This window comes from Microtus ochrogaster, chromosome 7, assembly GCF_000317375.1.
Source record: "Microtus ochrogaster isolate Prairie Vole_2 chromosome 7, MicOch1.0, whole genome shotgun sequence".
NCBI classification, from domain to species: Eukaryota; Metazoa; Chordata; class Mammalia; order Rodentia; family Cricetidae; genus Microtus; species Microtus ochrogaster.
Window position 1 is genome coordinate 45,999,609 of NC_022014.1, and position 18,429 is coordinate 46,018,037.

Sequence of the window (18,429 nt, forward strand, 5' to 3'; positions counted from 1 at the left end):
TGACTGCTAGGACTGTAAGGATAATGAGGCACAGAGAGAGAGAGAGAGAGAGAGAGAGAGAGAGAGAGAGAGAGAGAGAGAGAGAGAGAGAGAGAGAGAGAGAGAATGAAGCAGGAAATGGCAGCTTTGGTTGTGAGATGCTGCAAGGTGGGTTAGCTGGCTAGTGAGCTTCTGGGTATTCCGTCTCCACTTCCCATCTCCACACAGGGCATGCTGGCATTGAAGATGCTTCCCCTACTGCTTCTGGCATTTATGTTTGTTGATTCTGGGCATCAAACTCAGACCATCAGGTTTGTGAGGCAGTGCTCTCAGCCCACCTCCAACCCCAGGCCATCTTCCTAACCCCACAGAGTTGTTTGTTATTCTTAACTTTTCTGCTTCCACGTCCCAGCTGTCATTTAGGGAATCATCTTCCTCCCATACTTGGTGAATGACCCGCCAGAGAGGGCATAGTTGGTGACTCTCCCTAAACCTCAGTCATTGGCTCAGGAAGGCTGTGTGACTTAAGTATATGCAGTCCCAGAGAACCCCGGCACCACAGTTAGAGGCTGACGCTATGCTGCCTCTCTTCTAATGACCGGATGAGGAAGTTTGGCGCTCAGTGTACGGGGAAATCAACCAGAGGGGTGAACTGAAGAGAAAAGCCAGGTCCCTGGGCCCACATCAAGTGTGCTGAAGGCAGCAAACCCTTCAGTCACCTCAAGGAAACTTACAGTAGCAACCAACAACCTAGAGATTGTGTCACCTTTTCACAGAGAAGGTTCTCCCCACAAACACTGTCTATCCAATTTGGCCCCAGGACATTGCCTTTGAGGTAGTGAGAGAACACCCAAGAGGCCCAGGATGAACTGAGGAGCCATGGCCTGCAGAGACAGTGAAGAGTTGATGGTCTAGGGGCAAACTAGCTCTGTGCACCGTCTCATAGTGCCAACCACACTCAGGCCATTGGCTGGAATCTCGGTCCCAAGAGGTGTGGGGTACTGTCAATATAATACAGAGCCAGTGTTCACCCCATTTGCTCATTTCTCCAGCACACGGGCCCTGACTTCCCAGGGACATCAAGACAAGGTCATCTTCTCTGTGGTGAAATCCAACACCATACACAAAGCCTTCTATAAGCAGGCCCTGAAGCATTTCCAGGAATTGAATGGAAGCCTTGTGTAAGAAGAACAACTCAAATACGAGAATACAGAGACCCAGAAACTTGTTGTAACTAACTCACAGACCCACTCAACTATGGTAACTTGATCTGCAAAGGCCCATCACGGTAGCCATGGCTGGTTCACCAGCCCGTGTACCCTAGAAGAAACATTGTGGTTCTCCCGCCATAGTTGGAGGGAGGGGAAAAAAGCCAACTGTTCAGCTAGTAAGGGTGATAAATCACACGAGAACATTGACAGCCTTGCTAATTTAGACGAGCTACCTCCCCCTTCAGCTCAGTCCCAGTTTGGGTTCTGCTCATGCCAATGCAGAGAAATTAAAGATTTGTAGAGAGACAGCACAATCTGGAAATAATGAGATGGCACAGGTTTGGGAGGTAGGGGTTGTTAAAAAAAATTTTTTAGAGGTAAACTAATTTTGATGACAGCCAGAGAATTAGGACATAATGGTCAGTTGGGTTCTCTACTTTGTTTCCTAATAAAGAAAAGTGCTGGGTGACAATGAGACAAAGAGACAGAAATAAATGGTTCTTAAGTCACAGATAATTAACTCCAAAGGCTTGCCGACGGCACATTAATATGCCGGAGCAAACAGCTTCACAGAGTGTCGGTGCTTACAGAAAAAAGACCATTTCAAAGGTTCCTATAAAGTGCAGACTCCTGATTTGGGGACTAAGGAAGGATGTAAGATAACAAACGCCAATCTTATCTTTTGGTGGATGCTCAGGGGAGGTGCAACTTCTGTGCCAGGAGGAGAACTTGGCAGGTCCCATAAGAGTGCCTATCTCCTCTTTCTCCTGAACTTTGAGGGGTGGGATCATAATGATGGGACAGGGGAAGGATGATCTCATGGTCCTTGTGTCGCTGCAGTGGTTCACACCGAGGGGAACTGTGCTAGTGTAAGTATCAACTTGACAAAATCTAGAATCACCCAGGGAGAGTGTCTCAGTTGAATTATCTAGTTCAGCTTGTTCTGTGGGCATGTCTGCAAGGAGTTGTATTGATTGTTAATTGACCCAGCCCACTGTGGGTAACACCAATCCCTAGTCTGGCCCCTGAAGTACATAAGAGTAAAGAAAACTTCCTGGGTGAGCAAACAGTTGACACAGGTGCCTTGTTCCTTTCTGTCCTTGACTATGGATGCTGTGTGACCAGAGCTCTCAAGCTCCTGATGATGCTACTCCCCTGCAATTATGGACTGTAACCTGGAACTGTAAGCCAAATGGCCCTCTTTTTCCAACCTATGTTTCTATGGGTCAAGATGTCTTATCATAGCAACAGAAATAAAACAAGAACAGAAATCATTATCTCATTGACAATGTGACTCCCCACAAACTCCAGATAGCTTCCGTGGTCTAAGCATTGTGGTGGGAATCCCCAAGGACGTGGCCCGTGAGCATTGTCTTTAAGGGATGGGTGTAGAGCCTGGAGGGATGGTGATGGCTCACAGCAGGCAGCTTTGCCTGATGATCTGAGTTCAATCAACAGAACCCACATGGAAGAAGGAGAGAACCAACTCCTGCAAGTTGTCCTCTGACCTCCACAGTGCACACACATACACACTTACACAAACACAAACAACAAAAGCCTGAGTGTAGAACATCTGCACTTCATTAGACATCCTAGCAGCAGAGCCGCCCATTTCCCATCTACTGTGGGGCAACTGGGTACAAAGTCTTCTCTGTCTGCTTACGAGAGACAGAGTGCCACAGAAACGATGACTCTGCTGAGTCAGGACTGTAAAGAGCGGCGTCACTCTCCACTTCTTTGAGCCCAGCACCTGCACAAGAACGAGCAAGGCTCCAGTATAGAGGAATGAATGGGGGGGGGGGGACTCCCGCCTTGCCTAAGTAGACATCTACAACTGAAAAGGACTTACTGCCCCAGCACTGTCACCTCTGGTCAGTTTCCCTCAAGTTCCCTCCATCTGCACCCATTAAAGTTAGTCCCCTCAAAACCTGGGAGTTCATTCATCCGTTTCAGCCCAGAGTCAGCCACTTCCCATTAGAGTGAGACACATTATGCAGGCAACGGAGAGATCCAGAAAACATCTGCTAAACAAAATCAGAATTAATGGCAAACACCATACAGATCTTGATAGCTGAAGTTCCCCCAGATGCACAGAACAATAAAGGGGCCATTAGAGGCAGCTGTCAACTGGGGACTGATTCCAGGGACTTTCAGGAAGCCAGGGTCTTAGTTTCACACTCAATGCTGGCAAGTCCTGTTTAGTTGGGGGGATTTGCATTGCTAAGTAGCCTAAGCACCCAGTGTCACCCAGGCTAAGGGTGACTCTCCCTCCTTTCCTCTCCCCTGAAAACAGCAGCATCCTCATCCTTCCATCTCTCCTTGCCTTCCTGGAAAGCCAGGTCAGGCCAGCTAAGGCCGAACACAGTAAGTGGAGCATCCTTGGGAGGACCAGTAATACAACATGACACCCGGGTGCCCAGCTCCGAACTCAAGCCCCTAATCACTGCACAATCACAGACATCTGGAATAGCTTACAGATCACCTCCTGCCCTTCAGAGATAGCTGACAAGGGCTGAATTATCCAAGTCACTTGCTCCAAGAGCTCGAGGGTGCTCTATGGCTGTAATTCAAAGTGATGGGATCAGTCAGAGAAAAGCGCTGGTGGGAGCCAATGGATTCTGGCAGGCACAATCAGCACCTGCCCTGAGTGAACATGGGAGTGGCTTGGAAGGACTAAGGTTGGCAACTCTTCGCTGTGAAGTTTCAGAAGAGGTTGAAATTAAATTTTAGGTGTCTGGAAAGAGGTGTAAAAAGAACCATGCTTGGGTTCCGGAGATGGCTCAGTGGGTAGAAGGCTTTCTGTGAAGGCATGAAGCCCTGAGTTCAGATCCCGTCATCCATGAAAAATTCTGGGCAGGGTGGCATGATTGCACCCACCTCACCATTCCAGACAGGCTCAGCTCCTGGTGCCTGGCCGCCGAGGAAGCCATCCACTTGCCTGGATTGGCTACAGCAGATCTCATGAGGGCACCGAGGGCAGTGCCAGCCCAGAACACCAGCAAAGTTTCATCCCATGGGAAGCTGATTTGGGGAAATGCTGCCTATTATCTTCCCTGCCGAGAGTGTATTTAACACAGAAGAAGCCAGAGTGGTTCTGCAGCCCAAACAAACTCCTCATCTGGTTGTTTGAGTTCAGCACTTTCTGAACTAGGGTATGGGTACCCCAGGGCTAGCTGTATTCAAGCACCACAAGCTAGGAGGCTTCAGAAGCAGGAACTCATTTTCTCACAGTTCTGAAAATCAGAAGACCAAGATCGAAGGAGGAGTTGACTGGACCATTCACTGTCCCTCTCTGAAGGCTCTAGGAGCAATGCCCCCATGCCTTCTCCTAACTAGTGGTTGTCAGCGATGCCCCGTCTCTACCTTCACTTGGCATTCTCCTTCTGCATCTATATATGAAGCTCCTACTGCCCCTCATGCATGGAACCAAGGCCAGCACTGAATCAATATGACTTTACCTTAACTTGGCTTGTCTATTGTCTGTAAGACCCTAGGAAATAAGGTCACGTTCACAAACTCCAGCTTAGGACGTCAATATACCATTTTTGTTAGTCTGTTTTCTTTGAGAACAGAGTCTCATAATATGGCCCCATATGACACCAAGTTTATTTGAACCTGAAGTCCTCTCATTAATGCATCGCCAAGGAACACCTAGTGGATGTACACAGAATGTGTCTTTTCTTTTTATTAGAACCTATTAGAATATAATGTCACCAGAGAAGGCAACACACACTGAAGAACTATAATGGTATTTTTAAAACTAGTAGTAACAATTTGGAATCTCTCTTTTAAGTTACCTTTTTAAAATCTAAAGGCCTTGGGTCCTCACTAGTATATCACGAAGATAAGACCAGGGCACACATGGGCAGCTTGTACATAATTCAAGAAATAATTATTCCTGTGAGGTCCTATGCAGGCTGATGGAGAAAAAGTCACCACCAGTCTTACCCAGCTGTAAACTGGGAAAGCTACAATAACAACCAGCCTGGCAAGATACATCCATGGGTCAGATAGTGGTGTGGACACTATGGGCCTTACCAACCACTTCCTGATAGAAGGCCTGCTCTGCAGGAGGAGATGTGTGACTGATACTGCTGTAAATCTGGCCAAGAACCCATGGCTGGGGAGCTCATGAGCCCTAGGGGGAAACTGACTACTGCTGTTTTATTAAATGGACATAATATCAGACTAACTTTGGCTTCCCAGTGAGTAGGATCAAGATGTTATTGTTTCTCCACACTCTCTGCCTTTGCTGGAGAAACTTCTTTGTGTGGTGGACAGTGGTTAACACAGAAAGTCACAACTGGTCACCGTGCAGAAAATAAATGACTGGAGTACCCAGCCACACTATTGTGCCAAAGGCTTAGAAAACATCAAGAAAGAGGGGCAGAAAGATTTTAAGACAGCAGAAAGGACTGGATTGAAATTTTGGACATTCTAGGACCACTGCACTTGAACTCATCTCAGTTGTAGCTGCCTACATGAGATCAAGCCAGTCAACATTCTAGCATGGATGGGGAGGGGCTCACTGCTTCCTGTCCATCACTTAGGAACTATTGACGGCTGTTGGCAGCTAAAAGAGAAACTCTTCTTTAAGGGTGTGGTAGCTAATAGGTTGTCTATACCTGAGTCGATGATCTTACATCCACGTGCATACAGGCATCAGAAAGCAGACCCAATAGTTTATGAGAAAAAGGACACGAAGTTGGTGAGGATAGAGGTAGGGGTGGATCTGGGGGGAATTAAAGGGATGGGGTGAATATGATCAAATGACATTGGGTCCATGAATGAAATTCTCAAATGTCACCTTAAAGAAGAAACACGTATAAACAAATTACTGGCCTTGGCCTAGGATTGTGGGGAACATGGAGAAGAACAGAAGAGAAGAGGTTTCTGCTGTTAGGTGATGAATAGAATGGATTAGCAGCAGAAGCCAAATGCTTCAGGAAAGAGTTGGATGCTATGAAGCAGAGGGGACTTGGGATGAGGCTCAAAGCATACAAAGCATAGTGCTGTAGGAACACTAAATAGAGTCAGAGGCAGTCACCTCTCTCGTCCCTGCCCCCTCGCTAAGGTTCAGCCTAGACTCATCACCTCCCAGGCTAGTGCCAGCCTCTCTCACATCTCACCACACTTATTCAAGCACCTCTGAAAGTCATAGTGGGGATTTGCGTTGGGTCATGTGTCTGTGACATTAACTGTCAGGTAGGTAGAGCTGCTGCTCCAAGTTATAGAAATTAAACAAAACACACCTACATGGAAAACTCTCTTAGATTCTGTTAGATTCAAAAGTCACTCAGAGTGATCTCTCCTGATCACTATGGACCCTCCTGGGGTTTGGTAAATCGAGCATGACTAGCCTCTCCTGTTCCAAGCCAAGTCAGAGCAAGGATTCAACCCAACAGTTATTCTGCTGACAATAATAATCTATTTCTGTTGATAGGAATAATTTGGTAAAATTTTCACAGCACTGTTATTATTTTTTATACTAATATACTGTTCTGAAGATTAACAACCTGCAAATCCCAAGGCAGTGAGTTCTCAGGTCCCCAAACACTTGCAAATACCCTCCAAGGCCACAACCTCCCTTTCTCACTGCCGTGTGACAAGTATTGACACCAAGCTATTTCAGGAACTCTTAAACACTCTACTTTGACAGAAGAAAACAGGAGAGACATCGTTCACAATAGGAAGAAACCACATTTGTGATGTAGGGAGAGACTTGCTTAGTAACAACCCAAGAAACATGTTCCCAGTTAGTCACTATGGAAGCCAAGGCTTAGAAAGCAGGAACTGTGATGAAGACAGCATAGTCCACGTGTCTGTGCCCTTTCTGGGGTGCTCACCGTCATCCTTTGGGAAATTCTAAACCCTGAGAGTTCAGGGAGGACTATTATGTCTTTAGAAAGAAATACATATGACTGTCCCAAACTCCAGCATAGTCAAAGACGTTTTCAATACACAGACAGTAAGATTACAAAGAAGCTAAATTTATATGTGAGTCCTTCATACAAATTAATTTCAGACATTCTCAGGCAGGGTACTAACGCGAACAACTTATTCAAAGCCACACAGGGCATGCCAACTCCGACCTTCATGCCTTCTCTCCTGCTGACAGTCACTACTCCCAGTGGGAAGGGAATTTTCTAAAATGAAAACTGCCCCCCATCTATCTTCATCTCATTTAATTCAGTATCAATAGCCAGAGAATGTGGTTTGCCCCATTGAAATGGTCCAGAGGCCACTGTATACTGAGTCCATGGAAGCCAGAAAATTCCTGTTAGAATCAGATTATCCAGATCCTTTGAATTTATGGTTCCAGAGCACGGATGCCAGCCACTCGGGTGACAGGTATGGACTGCACTGCCAGGATGTTATCAATGAGCTCTTAAATGCTCGTACCACAGTTACCCCAGCTTCTCGTTGCAAAGTACACGGTGCTAACTAACCAGGAGTGTTTGACGTAGGAGCCAAGGGTGTTTCTCTACCCCATCATCACTCTTTTGGAGACAGTACCACAGAGGAGGACCAAAGCCTCTGAGCTAGACTGAGAATATACTACGGTTTCTGGCTTTATTCACTCCCCGTCCCTACAGTAAAGAGATGATTCCACAAATCACACAAAAGACATTCTCTCATTAGAGACTAGCTGTTACTGAAAGTAAAGAAGAGAAATTTCCATTAGAAGATTCTGAAATTGCCATTCGTACATGCTTACCTCTGAGACCAGAAAACAAATGTGCCAGAGAAAGGCTGGCAGGGAAAATGGAACATCGTGGAATTGTTTTCAAAGGGGGAAATTAATTGGTTATTTCTATTCTGGCTTAGATGAAGCTATAAAAATCTAATCAGTAACATTTTTCATAGAGGCTTTGCCTGCCCAACAATGAAACTCCCCAAACCATAAACTGTGTGTGTGTGTGTGTGTGTGTGTGTGTGTGTGTGTGTGTGTCCCTATTATTAATGTTTTCTTCTGGGTGAAACTCAATGACTTCAAACATCACCCAAAAATGAGAGTCTTCTTCAGAGACCATAGATGTGATGGTGAATGAACCAGTTCCCAACAGCCGTCCCTGATACTTGAAGGCAGAAGCCTCTGCTCTCACAGGCAAACCCAGCGTTAAGTTCTTGGGTCTCTTGAACCAAAGGCAAACAGCTAGCATGCAGGAAAGACCACATGGCATTTCAAAGAACAGGCTGCCTGTGGTCTAAGTTCACCTTAGCTTCATCAATAGTGCCAAGGATGATATAGATGTAAGTAAATTTTTCCTACCTTCTCTTCTTGTGACTTCAAAGTCTCTCGTTTCCTGGAAGAGAAAAGAGATGTGGTTTTGAAGGATAATTCAAAGATACCGAAGGTACAGAAACTTGCAAATGATTCCTGTCTTGTTAGTTGCGTTTTCACCAAAAGGTGAATCCAGTAGCAAGGTGGGACAGTCAGCAATGTTGGGTCTCCTAATCTCACACAGCATATGTACACACATGTACACATATGTTTGAGTGAGTGCACAGACACACACTTGTAAATATAAACAACTTATTATTGTGGAAATTTTACATTTTAAAAATACATTATTGGGACTGGGGAGATTAAGAGTATACACTGTTTTGCAGAGAACCCCAAGTACAGTATCCAGAACCTCTGTGGGGCAGTTCACCTGTAACTCCAGCCCCAAGGGATCTGATACACTCTTTTGGTCTCCTCCAGCAGTTGCACTCATATGGACACTAACACCCAACACATAATGCATGAAATTAAAAATACAGCTAAAACAATTAAAAATACATTGTTAATCGTGGGTCTTCTTTATGTAAAGTTTGAACCAGTTTAGCTCCAAATATTATAGTTCCGGGATGTGGTTCCCATGCTTAGCCTCATCTCTATGTGCTTGTATGGCCCCCAGGAAAAATAGTCATGCTGTGTAAGGCTATAGTTCCCAAAGGCTGAGCTCTCACAGACAGTCTGGCTAGTGAGTCTAGGTCACCGGGCTAAGTCAAGCCCTTTGGCTTACCCAATCCTACCCCAGGGATCTTTCTGATGCCTGTGCTCTGTACAGTGCAATAAGCAAACTATTTCAGAAACTGCCCAGGTGCCACGGACGTCTGCATTAAAATTCAGCTGAACAGGGAGCTTCAGAAGAAATACACATTACTAAGAAATCAAAGGGCGATTTGCCTTGATAAATGCCAGCATTTCAAATTCAGCTGGAAACAAGGAAAATTATTTTTTAAGAGAATCTTTGAACATGGCACTGAATAATGGGCAGCTTTTCAGGCAGGGCACAGGAAGGGAGCGTGCACCGGGATGGGAGGATGAGAGAACAGGAGGTCACACGCTGAGTGGGTATACAGTAGGCTGGGGTAGAGGAGGACAGTCCCCGGGAGAAGAATTAAAGGGAAGAAGCTAGAAACACACACCATGGTTACATAACGGATATGAAGAAGCTACAACTCATCATAAACCGCTGCTTTCAAATGAAAACCACAAGGCCGAGCTGAGCGGGAATTCTGCACTGTCTGCTAAAAGAAAGCAACAATGTGGCCCTCCACCTCCTCCCCACCAAGGCCGTTCAACACTGCAGGGTAAGCAGGTGGCACGGTCTTTCCCACTTTGGCATTCCTGAGTGGTCAGGAGAGGGAAGCAACAATAGAGACCATCCTGGAAAGTCTCCCCACCTCTGGTGGTAGTTTAAAATGTCATCTTGCCATGCCTAGGATGACCTGGGAAGAGAGTCGCACTTGAGAGTGGGAGGAATGGACTAGCTCGTTTGGACTGTGGGCATGTGTGAGGGGGTTGTCTTGACAGCTGATTGACTAGCAAAGGACCCAGCCCATCGTGGGTGACACCACTCTTGACGAAAGGGATTCCAAACTGCACAGGAGTGATGAGAGCTAGCTGAGCACAAGGCACAAGCAAGCAAGGGCGTGTGCTCCATTTCTCTCTTTGCTCTTGGCGGTGGATATGGCGTGACTCGCTGTTTGCATTCCTGCCTCTACTTCCTCTCACCGACGGACTATAATCTGGAATTGTAAATCAAATAAATCCTTTTCCTCCTAAGTTGCTTTAAGTAGGATTTTTTACACAGCCAAGGAAATGAATCCAGACCACTCTAATGACTTCTGTGAGTGAAAAGCCCAATGGGGACCAGTGGAAGACGCAAGTCACACAAAGGCAGGTAAACTAACAGAAACACAACACTCAGCAATGCTGGGTCTCCTGACATGAGGATACAAAAGGGCCTCCTGAATGCTGGCCCCGGTGAGGACGACCTGGGTCAGGGCAATGGCATGGAGACAGGAATGATGATACGAGATGAATAAGCCCAAGGCAAAGCCATCGTCTCCCAAGCTGCTCCTCAGCAGTCTGTTTCTGGGCCTGGCAACTCTACCCCTAGGAACCACCACACAGTGCTGCGAATGGACAGGTAGTCATAGTCCGCTCCTGCGCTGCCAGGAAAACCTGTACGAAATTGCTGTTGTGGTTGCGTAAAGCTTATACATTAAGGAAAGCTGGTGTCTATATGATCCTGCATCTTCTCAACTAACACGGCCTTTCTAATCATTTCTTCATGGAGTATGAAGGGCTGGGGAGATGGCTCAGTGAATGAAGCACTTACCACGCGAGCATGGGACCTGAGTCTGGATCCCCAGACCCTGTGGAAAGTGAGGGATGGTCACATGCATACATATATCTTTGGATGAAAGCATGCCACAGCACATGTGTGGAGGTCTCAGATCAACCTGAGTTGGTTCACTCCTTCCACCGTGTGGACCTAGGGGACGAACTCAGGCCATCAGACTTGGCGGCAAGCACCTTTACCCACTGAGCCAGATTTAAAAACCAGGCACTTGACCAAATTTCCTATTGTTTGCCATAGGTCTCCTCTTTGCTTTTTGGGGGGTTTCCACTTGCAGCTTTTATGAGCTGCTGAGGTTCCCTAACCAACGAAAAGCAGCTACAGTTCGCTGTCCTGTACTCTGCACACAGCAAGCCTCATCTCTGTCCTTAGTGCCCATTTTCAGTTCTGCTTTCCCGTCTCGTTAACTTCTTCCTTAGCTGGATAGTAAATGCTTCAAGCTGGGCACAGCAGTACATGCTTGGAATCCCAGGACTTGGGAGACTGAGGCAGGAGGATTACCACAAGTTTGAGGAAAGTCTGTATTACATGACTTAAGGCCAATCTGAGACACGGCACGAGACTCTGTCCCCACCTCCTAAAATAAAAAAATGTGCAGACAAAGCGAGCACTTTCAACTCATTTCTGACTTCAAAGAGAAAATCTTTAGAAGCAAGTCTTGGGCAGAGATGTGTGAACTATACTAGTGCAATCGATATACATTGAGTTTCACGTAAACAATGCCCTGGGTGAAACTGCCTGTCCCCTTGCTCGCTTATCTGCTGACTGCTTCACTTTGTTGGTGAGAGGGCTGGGATGGAGCCAGGATCTGTTTCAATCTTGCAGCCTCAGGACTGTAAGAGAACAGGTGCTTGATACATATTTGTTGAAGAAAAAATAAAATAAAATACATATGTCTTGAATTTTATCAAGTGCTTCTTCCGCATTTATGGAAATGGTTTTGTTTTTTTTTTTTTTGCCTTAGTTTCATTAACAGGGTGGTTTATAAAGTAGATTTTATAACACTCTGCCTTTCTGGAATAAGCTTTTCTAGTTTGTGATGCACTTTTAAGAACACCATTGTGGTGGCTAGAAAGACAGCAGGATCATGTTTCAGCTCCTAACACCCCTGTGGCAGATCACAACCACCTCTACTTCCAGTACCAGGGCATCTGAAGCCCTCCCTCTTCGGGCTTCCACAGGCACTGTACACACGTGGTGCACATATACACATGTAGGCAAATACCCAAGCACGCATAATTAAAATAAACACATATTTTAAAAATGTGGTCTTGGCCAGACAGGGGTGGTGCATGCCTTTAATCTCAGCACTTGGGAGGCAGACACAGGCAGATCTCTGTGAGTTCAAGGTCAGCCTGGTCTATAGAGCAAGTTCCAGGATAGACTCCACAGCTACTGAGAAACCCTGTCTCAAAAAAACCAACAAAAAAAGAAAAAAAATGTGATCTTGAATACTGTCTGCTGTGATTTTTAAGTATGTTTCATACTGATTCATCTAGGATTTTATACTCATAAATAAGGTTGATAAAACTTTTATAGATTTAGGAACTTAAAGGATTCTAGCTTTATGTAATGAATTTAGAAGTTTTCCTATTACCGTGACTTGATACAGCTTAAATAAAACTAGGAAAGATTGGCATCGTAGCCCGGCTCTGTAAACACTTGGCAGGCTGGACAGGAAGGCAAAATTCCTGGACCAGCGTTGGCCACAAAATGAGACCTTGTTTCAAACTTGAATAAAAGTGATGTGGAAGGGGGTTGCCTGATCATTTAAGATTTCTCACTCACATTTTTCTGTTCTTGATCAAACAGCGAAGAGATTAAACTTGTCTCACTTCTGTTATTTTGGTCAGCGGCCAGTTGATTGTAAAATCCCTAAACCTGACTCCAAAGCTGATGGTGGAGCCAGGCTGATGGATTAGAGCTAGCAGCTCCTCCTGGCTCCCAGCAACTTGCAAACAGCATCTCAGAGAGGTGGATGACGAGAGAGACACTCTCAAGTTTAATATGAGGCAGACAAGGCTGGGAGGAACCTAGACAGTCTTCTTCTTGGAACGGGTGAGAAGCACATCAGTGCTGAGGCGGTGGCCTGCAGGGGTGTGGTGGAGAAAGCAATAAGGGGAAGAACGAGAAAGAGAGAGACAGCTTAGGTAAGGGGAGCGGACACAAAGTGGAGTCTGATCCAAGGGCAGTGTGGCTTCAGTTCATGTGGGAGCTACCTGCTGCTCTGCCATGTTCGGCGTTAAAATATTGTGACAGGAGGGTCACGAGGACCCTGTGCCTGCACGTGCTGCCTCGGGAAGCAGAAGTCTCCACACTCCCCCTTCCTCTGGAACACACAACAAATAGTGCCATGCTATCTTGGTCAGCGTCCCCATTATGACTCAATGTGGCCCTGGTACAATGCACTGAAATGAGTCATCCATTAGGCTATCCAGCTAAGAGTCAGGGCAGACTCCTCTACACACACCCTACCCCTGCTCACACTTCAACACATTCTTTACCTCAAAAGAATAGAAGAGACAAAAACTCTAAGTCAATGGCCACATCAGCATGGCCAGGAGCAACCAGACCCAGTCCTGGACATCCACCTACGCTACAGCAGCCGTACAGAGCACCATACCTATAAAGCACTGTGGGAGAGCGGCTTCTAGAATACTTCAGTTCATCTAGAACTGAGTCTATCCCCTTGTCACTGCTGTCCATGACACCCCTACCCTGATTTAGTAGAAGGATCCCCACATTCTCATGCCCATGGAGAAAGCAGACACCTAGACTCTGGAATAATATGCACTGTGCCAAAATACACTAATCCTAACAAAAGGAATAACGGAAAAACTGTACTACGAAATCCAACCAGAAATGCATTCAGCACATAGGACATCAAGCTGATGTCCAAAGATACCACCAAGACCGAGAAGGCTCTTTCCTAAAATGCCTCTAATATAAAATTAGAAGAGATTCGTGAGCAACAGGCCCACAAATCTCAACACAGAAAACACAGAAGACCAAGGCAACATGACTAATCCCCAAAGTCATATTCTTTAGCAAATAACTACCAAGATACTAAAGTAGAAAAAAATGTCAGATAAAGAATTCAAAATAATGGCTCTTAAAAATACCTATGAATTCCAAGAACTTACAAGAAAACAGATAAAAAATTAAAGAATACAATGCAGAATATGAATGGTTTTCTCAATAAAGAGAGTGGCGGGTGAGGGACAAGGAGCAATCTTATAAATGGAAACATCTTTAAGTCAAATTAAAAACTCGCTGCAAGGCCAATAAATGAGATTGAGAAGAGCAGAAGAGTTTAGAGTTTGAGAATAATGTTGAAAAAAGAAAACAATCACAAATAGTTAAGAGAAAATAAATTATGAACAGAAATGTAAGAACTTGTGGCATGATTAAAAGACCAAACTGATTTTTTTAATGGAATGAAGTGTTATAGCACACATTAAAACCATGTTTATAAAATAATATCAGACATTTCCCCAAAGATCTGGACATTCAGGTACAGGACGTATTTAGACTCACAACAGACACACCAGAATACACAACAAAGAATGCACACTGAAAATTGCAAGGGATAAACACAGCTACACAGGTAAACCCACCAGAATAACTGGAGTTCTTTTTCAACAGAAACTCTTAAGGATGGAAGCACATGGAATGAAATGTTCCAAACCCTGAAAAGAAAACAACATCTAAACTGTATTACTATAAAGCAAAGTTGTTCTGGGAGCTGAACAAGAAATAAAGATTTAACAATATAAGTATAATATAAAACAATTCATGATCAGTAAGCCAGTATTATAGGAAAAACTTAACGAAATGCTATATATACAAGAGAATGAACAAAAATAACCAATAGCAAGCAGGAAAGAATAACTTCTAGTAGAAGTATAGATCATCAAGAAAGAATTAAGAAAAAAAACAACATCAGAAAAATAACAAAATGATAGGACTTAGGATATACGTTTAGTTTGTCTCTCTGACTATATGTGACCTCAATTAAAAGATATGAAAGAGATGTCTAGATTAAAGCACAAGATCCAATTGTTTGCTGAATGCAAGAAACACACTTTACTGGCAAAGACATATACAAAGAGTAAGGCTGGGAACTGACATTCTAAACAAATCTTGAGGAAAGCAGCAATACCTATGCTTCTATCCCACCAAGTAGACTCCAACCAAAAATTAGTCAGTAAAGCAGATATCAAAGAACGTTCCCTGAATGGTGGTTCACCAAACGAAAGGACACAAGCACCACTGAACCAAAAGGAATAGACAGACATCACTGTACTAGTACTGGATAACTTCAGATCTCCACTCTTACCACTGTAAGTCATTCAAACTAGTAATCAACAATGGAACTTCAGAGTTAACCCATACTATAAATATACTATAAATTAACTGGACTTAACAGACAATTATAGAATGTTCTATCCAGCAACTACAAAATATACCTTCTTTAAGTAGCACATGGAATTTTCTTCAGAACAGATTTCCAGGTCCAGCATGTTCGGCCTGCAGTTCATGGGCTATATGCAATACATACAGCCAAGTATACAAATGTAGTCTAATATAAAATCGTAAGCTTGCTTAAGTATTATGTGATGTTTTTAAAACTCTTTTGTAACCTGTTTGCTCAGTTCTTGAGCATGAACCTTTTAGATAGCAATTGTCATATTGCAGTGTCAAAAGTTTGAATACTCCTTCGGTCATGAATGTAAGACTTAAACTTTTAAAAACAGAAAAACTTCTTGTGCCTTGTGAGATAACAATAAGATAATACTAGATATCAACTACAGATACTGTATAACACATACAGAAACTTTGAGATGTTCCATCAGTAAGACACTAAAGAAATTGGAGAAGAAAAATTTTTCCTAGATTCTTATGAAAATGGAAATGTATCAAAATCTGTGAGATCCAATAAAGGCCATCCTATATATATCTTACATAAAGTAAGTTTATATAAATGAATGCCTAAAAGAAAAGAATCAGAGAGATCTCAAGTTATGTAATGGTATACTTCAAGATCTTTGAAAAAAAACACAATAAGCTAAATCCCAAGCAAAAAAAAAAAAAAGAATAGAAAATTATAACTGAAATTAGTGAAATAAAATGTGAAAAACACAAAGGTTCAATCACAAAAGACTTTTTTCTTGAAAGATAAACAGGATTGACAAACCCTTAGCCAAACTATCCAAAAGAAAGATAGAGGAGACTGAAATGAACAGATTTGGGGTCAAACATGAGCGATTACAGCACAAATCACCACAACCAGGGATCACTTTGAAAACTTGGCCCTAATAAAGTGGAGTATTAGAAGAAATGATTGCACCTTTTGGTATACATTGCCTACCAAAATTAAAGAGGAAATTAAAAACTTCAGCAAGGGGAACTGGAGAGGTGGTTTAGTAGTTAGGAACTGAGGGCCTGGGTTTTGTTCCCAGAACCCACATGGTGGCTCACAAACATCTGTTACTCTAGTTCCAAGGGATCCAACATCCTTTTCTGACCTCAGCAAGAATCAGGCATATGTTTGTATGTGGCATACAAACATACAAGCAAGGAGGCAAAGTACTCCTCCACATAGAATAAAAATAAATCTAAGAAAACCTCGGGAAATAAAAGAAAAAGGAATGAGATTGTGTAGGAATAAAGTCTCCCAACAATGAAGACCTCAGTACCAGATTCTCTGCTGAACTTTACAGACATTTGGAGAACGAATGATGCTCTTCCTTGAGCTGGTCCATGAAATACAAAGGATGAGGCTGATTTTGAATTCATTCTGTGAAACCACTGTTACCTCTATACTCGATTTGGGTATGGGCACAACCAAAACTTAAGACTGCAAACCAACGTATTTGATGGACATATACAAAAATCCTCACCAAATATGTACAAACCAAATTAAATAACATGTTAAAAATATCATATGTCACAATCAAGGTGGTCTTATTCTTGAAACGTCAGGATGGTTCAACAAAGGCAAATCTTGGATGTAAAATGAATCATGAACAAAAATCAAGTGACCAGCTCAATAGATCCAGATAAAAACAATCCCTTGACAAAATTCAACACACCTTTAAGAAACCTGGTACAGACAGATCATGCCTAAACCAAGAAAGAATACACACACCTAAGCCACAACCAATATCATAATGAATAGTAATCAATTTAAAACATTTTTTTAAATTTTTCTTTTAATCCCACAGACAGGATTCAGAAAGCAGTTGCCCATTGGTGTTCACAAAGCTCCCCTGAAAGTTCTATGACTAAACTGGACACACACAGGACAAGGGGCCAAGAAACAAGGAAAATATAGTCCAGGCTTACAAAGTGAAAAGTGTTTTTAAATAAACCCCAAATAATAAAATCTGAGTACAGACTTCAATGGCAACATGATACCAGGGAGTCAGAAGCTAACTGAGAAAGAATGGCCTTGGTACACAGACAGGCTTTATAACATCACAATATTCTCAAGTAATTTGTGTACTTGAATAGATCAAGATGATCTAACAAGCATTCTCTGTGCCTAGGGAAAAAATTGTAACTCAGGAAAGCCAGAAGAATTATTCTTAAGGCTCCTTACACATACTCTCCAGCATCCAGTCCAAAATTACCAAACATGACAGAGGACAGCATTAAACAATGAAAACCCAAGAAAAGAGACCTCAGGTTATCTAGACTCTACATCAGCAAACACAGGCTTCAGAATATGGCTAAAATGTTGAAAAACAGAAAAAAGGGTTCTAAGTTTCTGCATAAAACAGGAATCCATTAAAAGAACCAAGTGGACACTCTGAACTGAAACTCAAATAACTGAGAGAATTAATCAGATTTAACACCTAACGGAAAGGACTTGCTGGGTGAGAGGCAGGTCCGGAGCAAACAATCGACTGAAGAACTGTGGTGAAGAAACACAAGAATTAAAATTATATGTGTGTAAGAGACACATGACCCAGTGAAAAGGCCAAACATGGGTGTGATTGGAATTTGAGAATAAAGAGAGAGAAAGAATTGAGCAGAATTGATATTTGGAAACAGACTGGTGGTAAATTTTTTTAATTAATAAATGACAGCAAGCTAGACATTTGAGACCTCTACAAACTCTGACCACAATCAATACAAAGAAATCTATCCCTGGTTCTCACAGCAAAATTGCTGAATGGCTGTGAATAAAAAGCAATCTTAAGACTAGTAATAGAGAGGCTAGTGGAGATGGAGCATGCAGCATCAACAGAAGGGTGAGGCCTACTTCTGAGGAGAAAGCAGAACTTGAAGATGATGAAATAATACCCTTAAAAGTATGGTGAACAAAACCTTAAAATTCTACATCCTGTGAGAAAACAGGTATTGGAGCTTAAGAAATAGCATGGTACTGAAGAGTGCATGTTGCTCTTATAGAGGATTAGAGTCTGGCTCTGAGCATCTTTCTATGCCAGGTGGCTCACCAACCACCTGTAACTCCATCTCCAGGGGGTCCAATGTCAGCATCTCACCTCACCTCTGGGGAACCTTTACTCACACATGTGCTCTCTCTCTCTCTCTCTCTCTCTCTCTCTCTCTCTCTCTCTCTCTCTCTCTCT

General features: G+C 43.4%; 1 protein-coding gene across 1 annotated transcript in view; it reads right to left on the reverse strand.

Annotated features, from left to right (window-relative positions):
• Fstl4 (follistatin like 4) overlaps positions 1-18,429 on the reverse strand; it is a 433,260-nt gene that overhangs the window by 377,243 nt on the left and 37,588 nt on the right. The window contains exon 3 of the mRNA XM_026780565.1: positions 8,464-8,497. Within this exon, the coding sequence (XP_026636366.1) occupies positions 8,464-8,497 (34 nt within the window). The remainder of the gene's footprint in view (positions 1-8,463; positions 8,498-18,429) is intronic.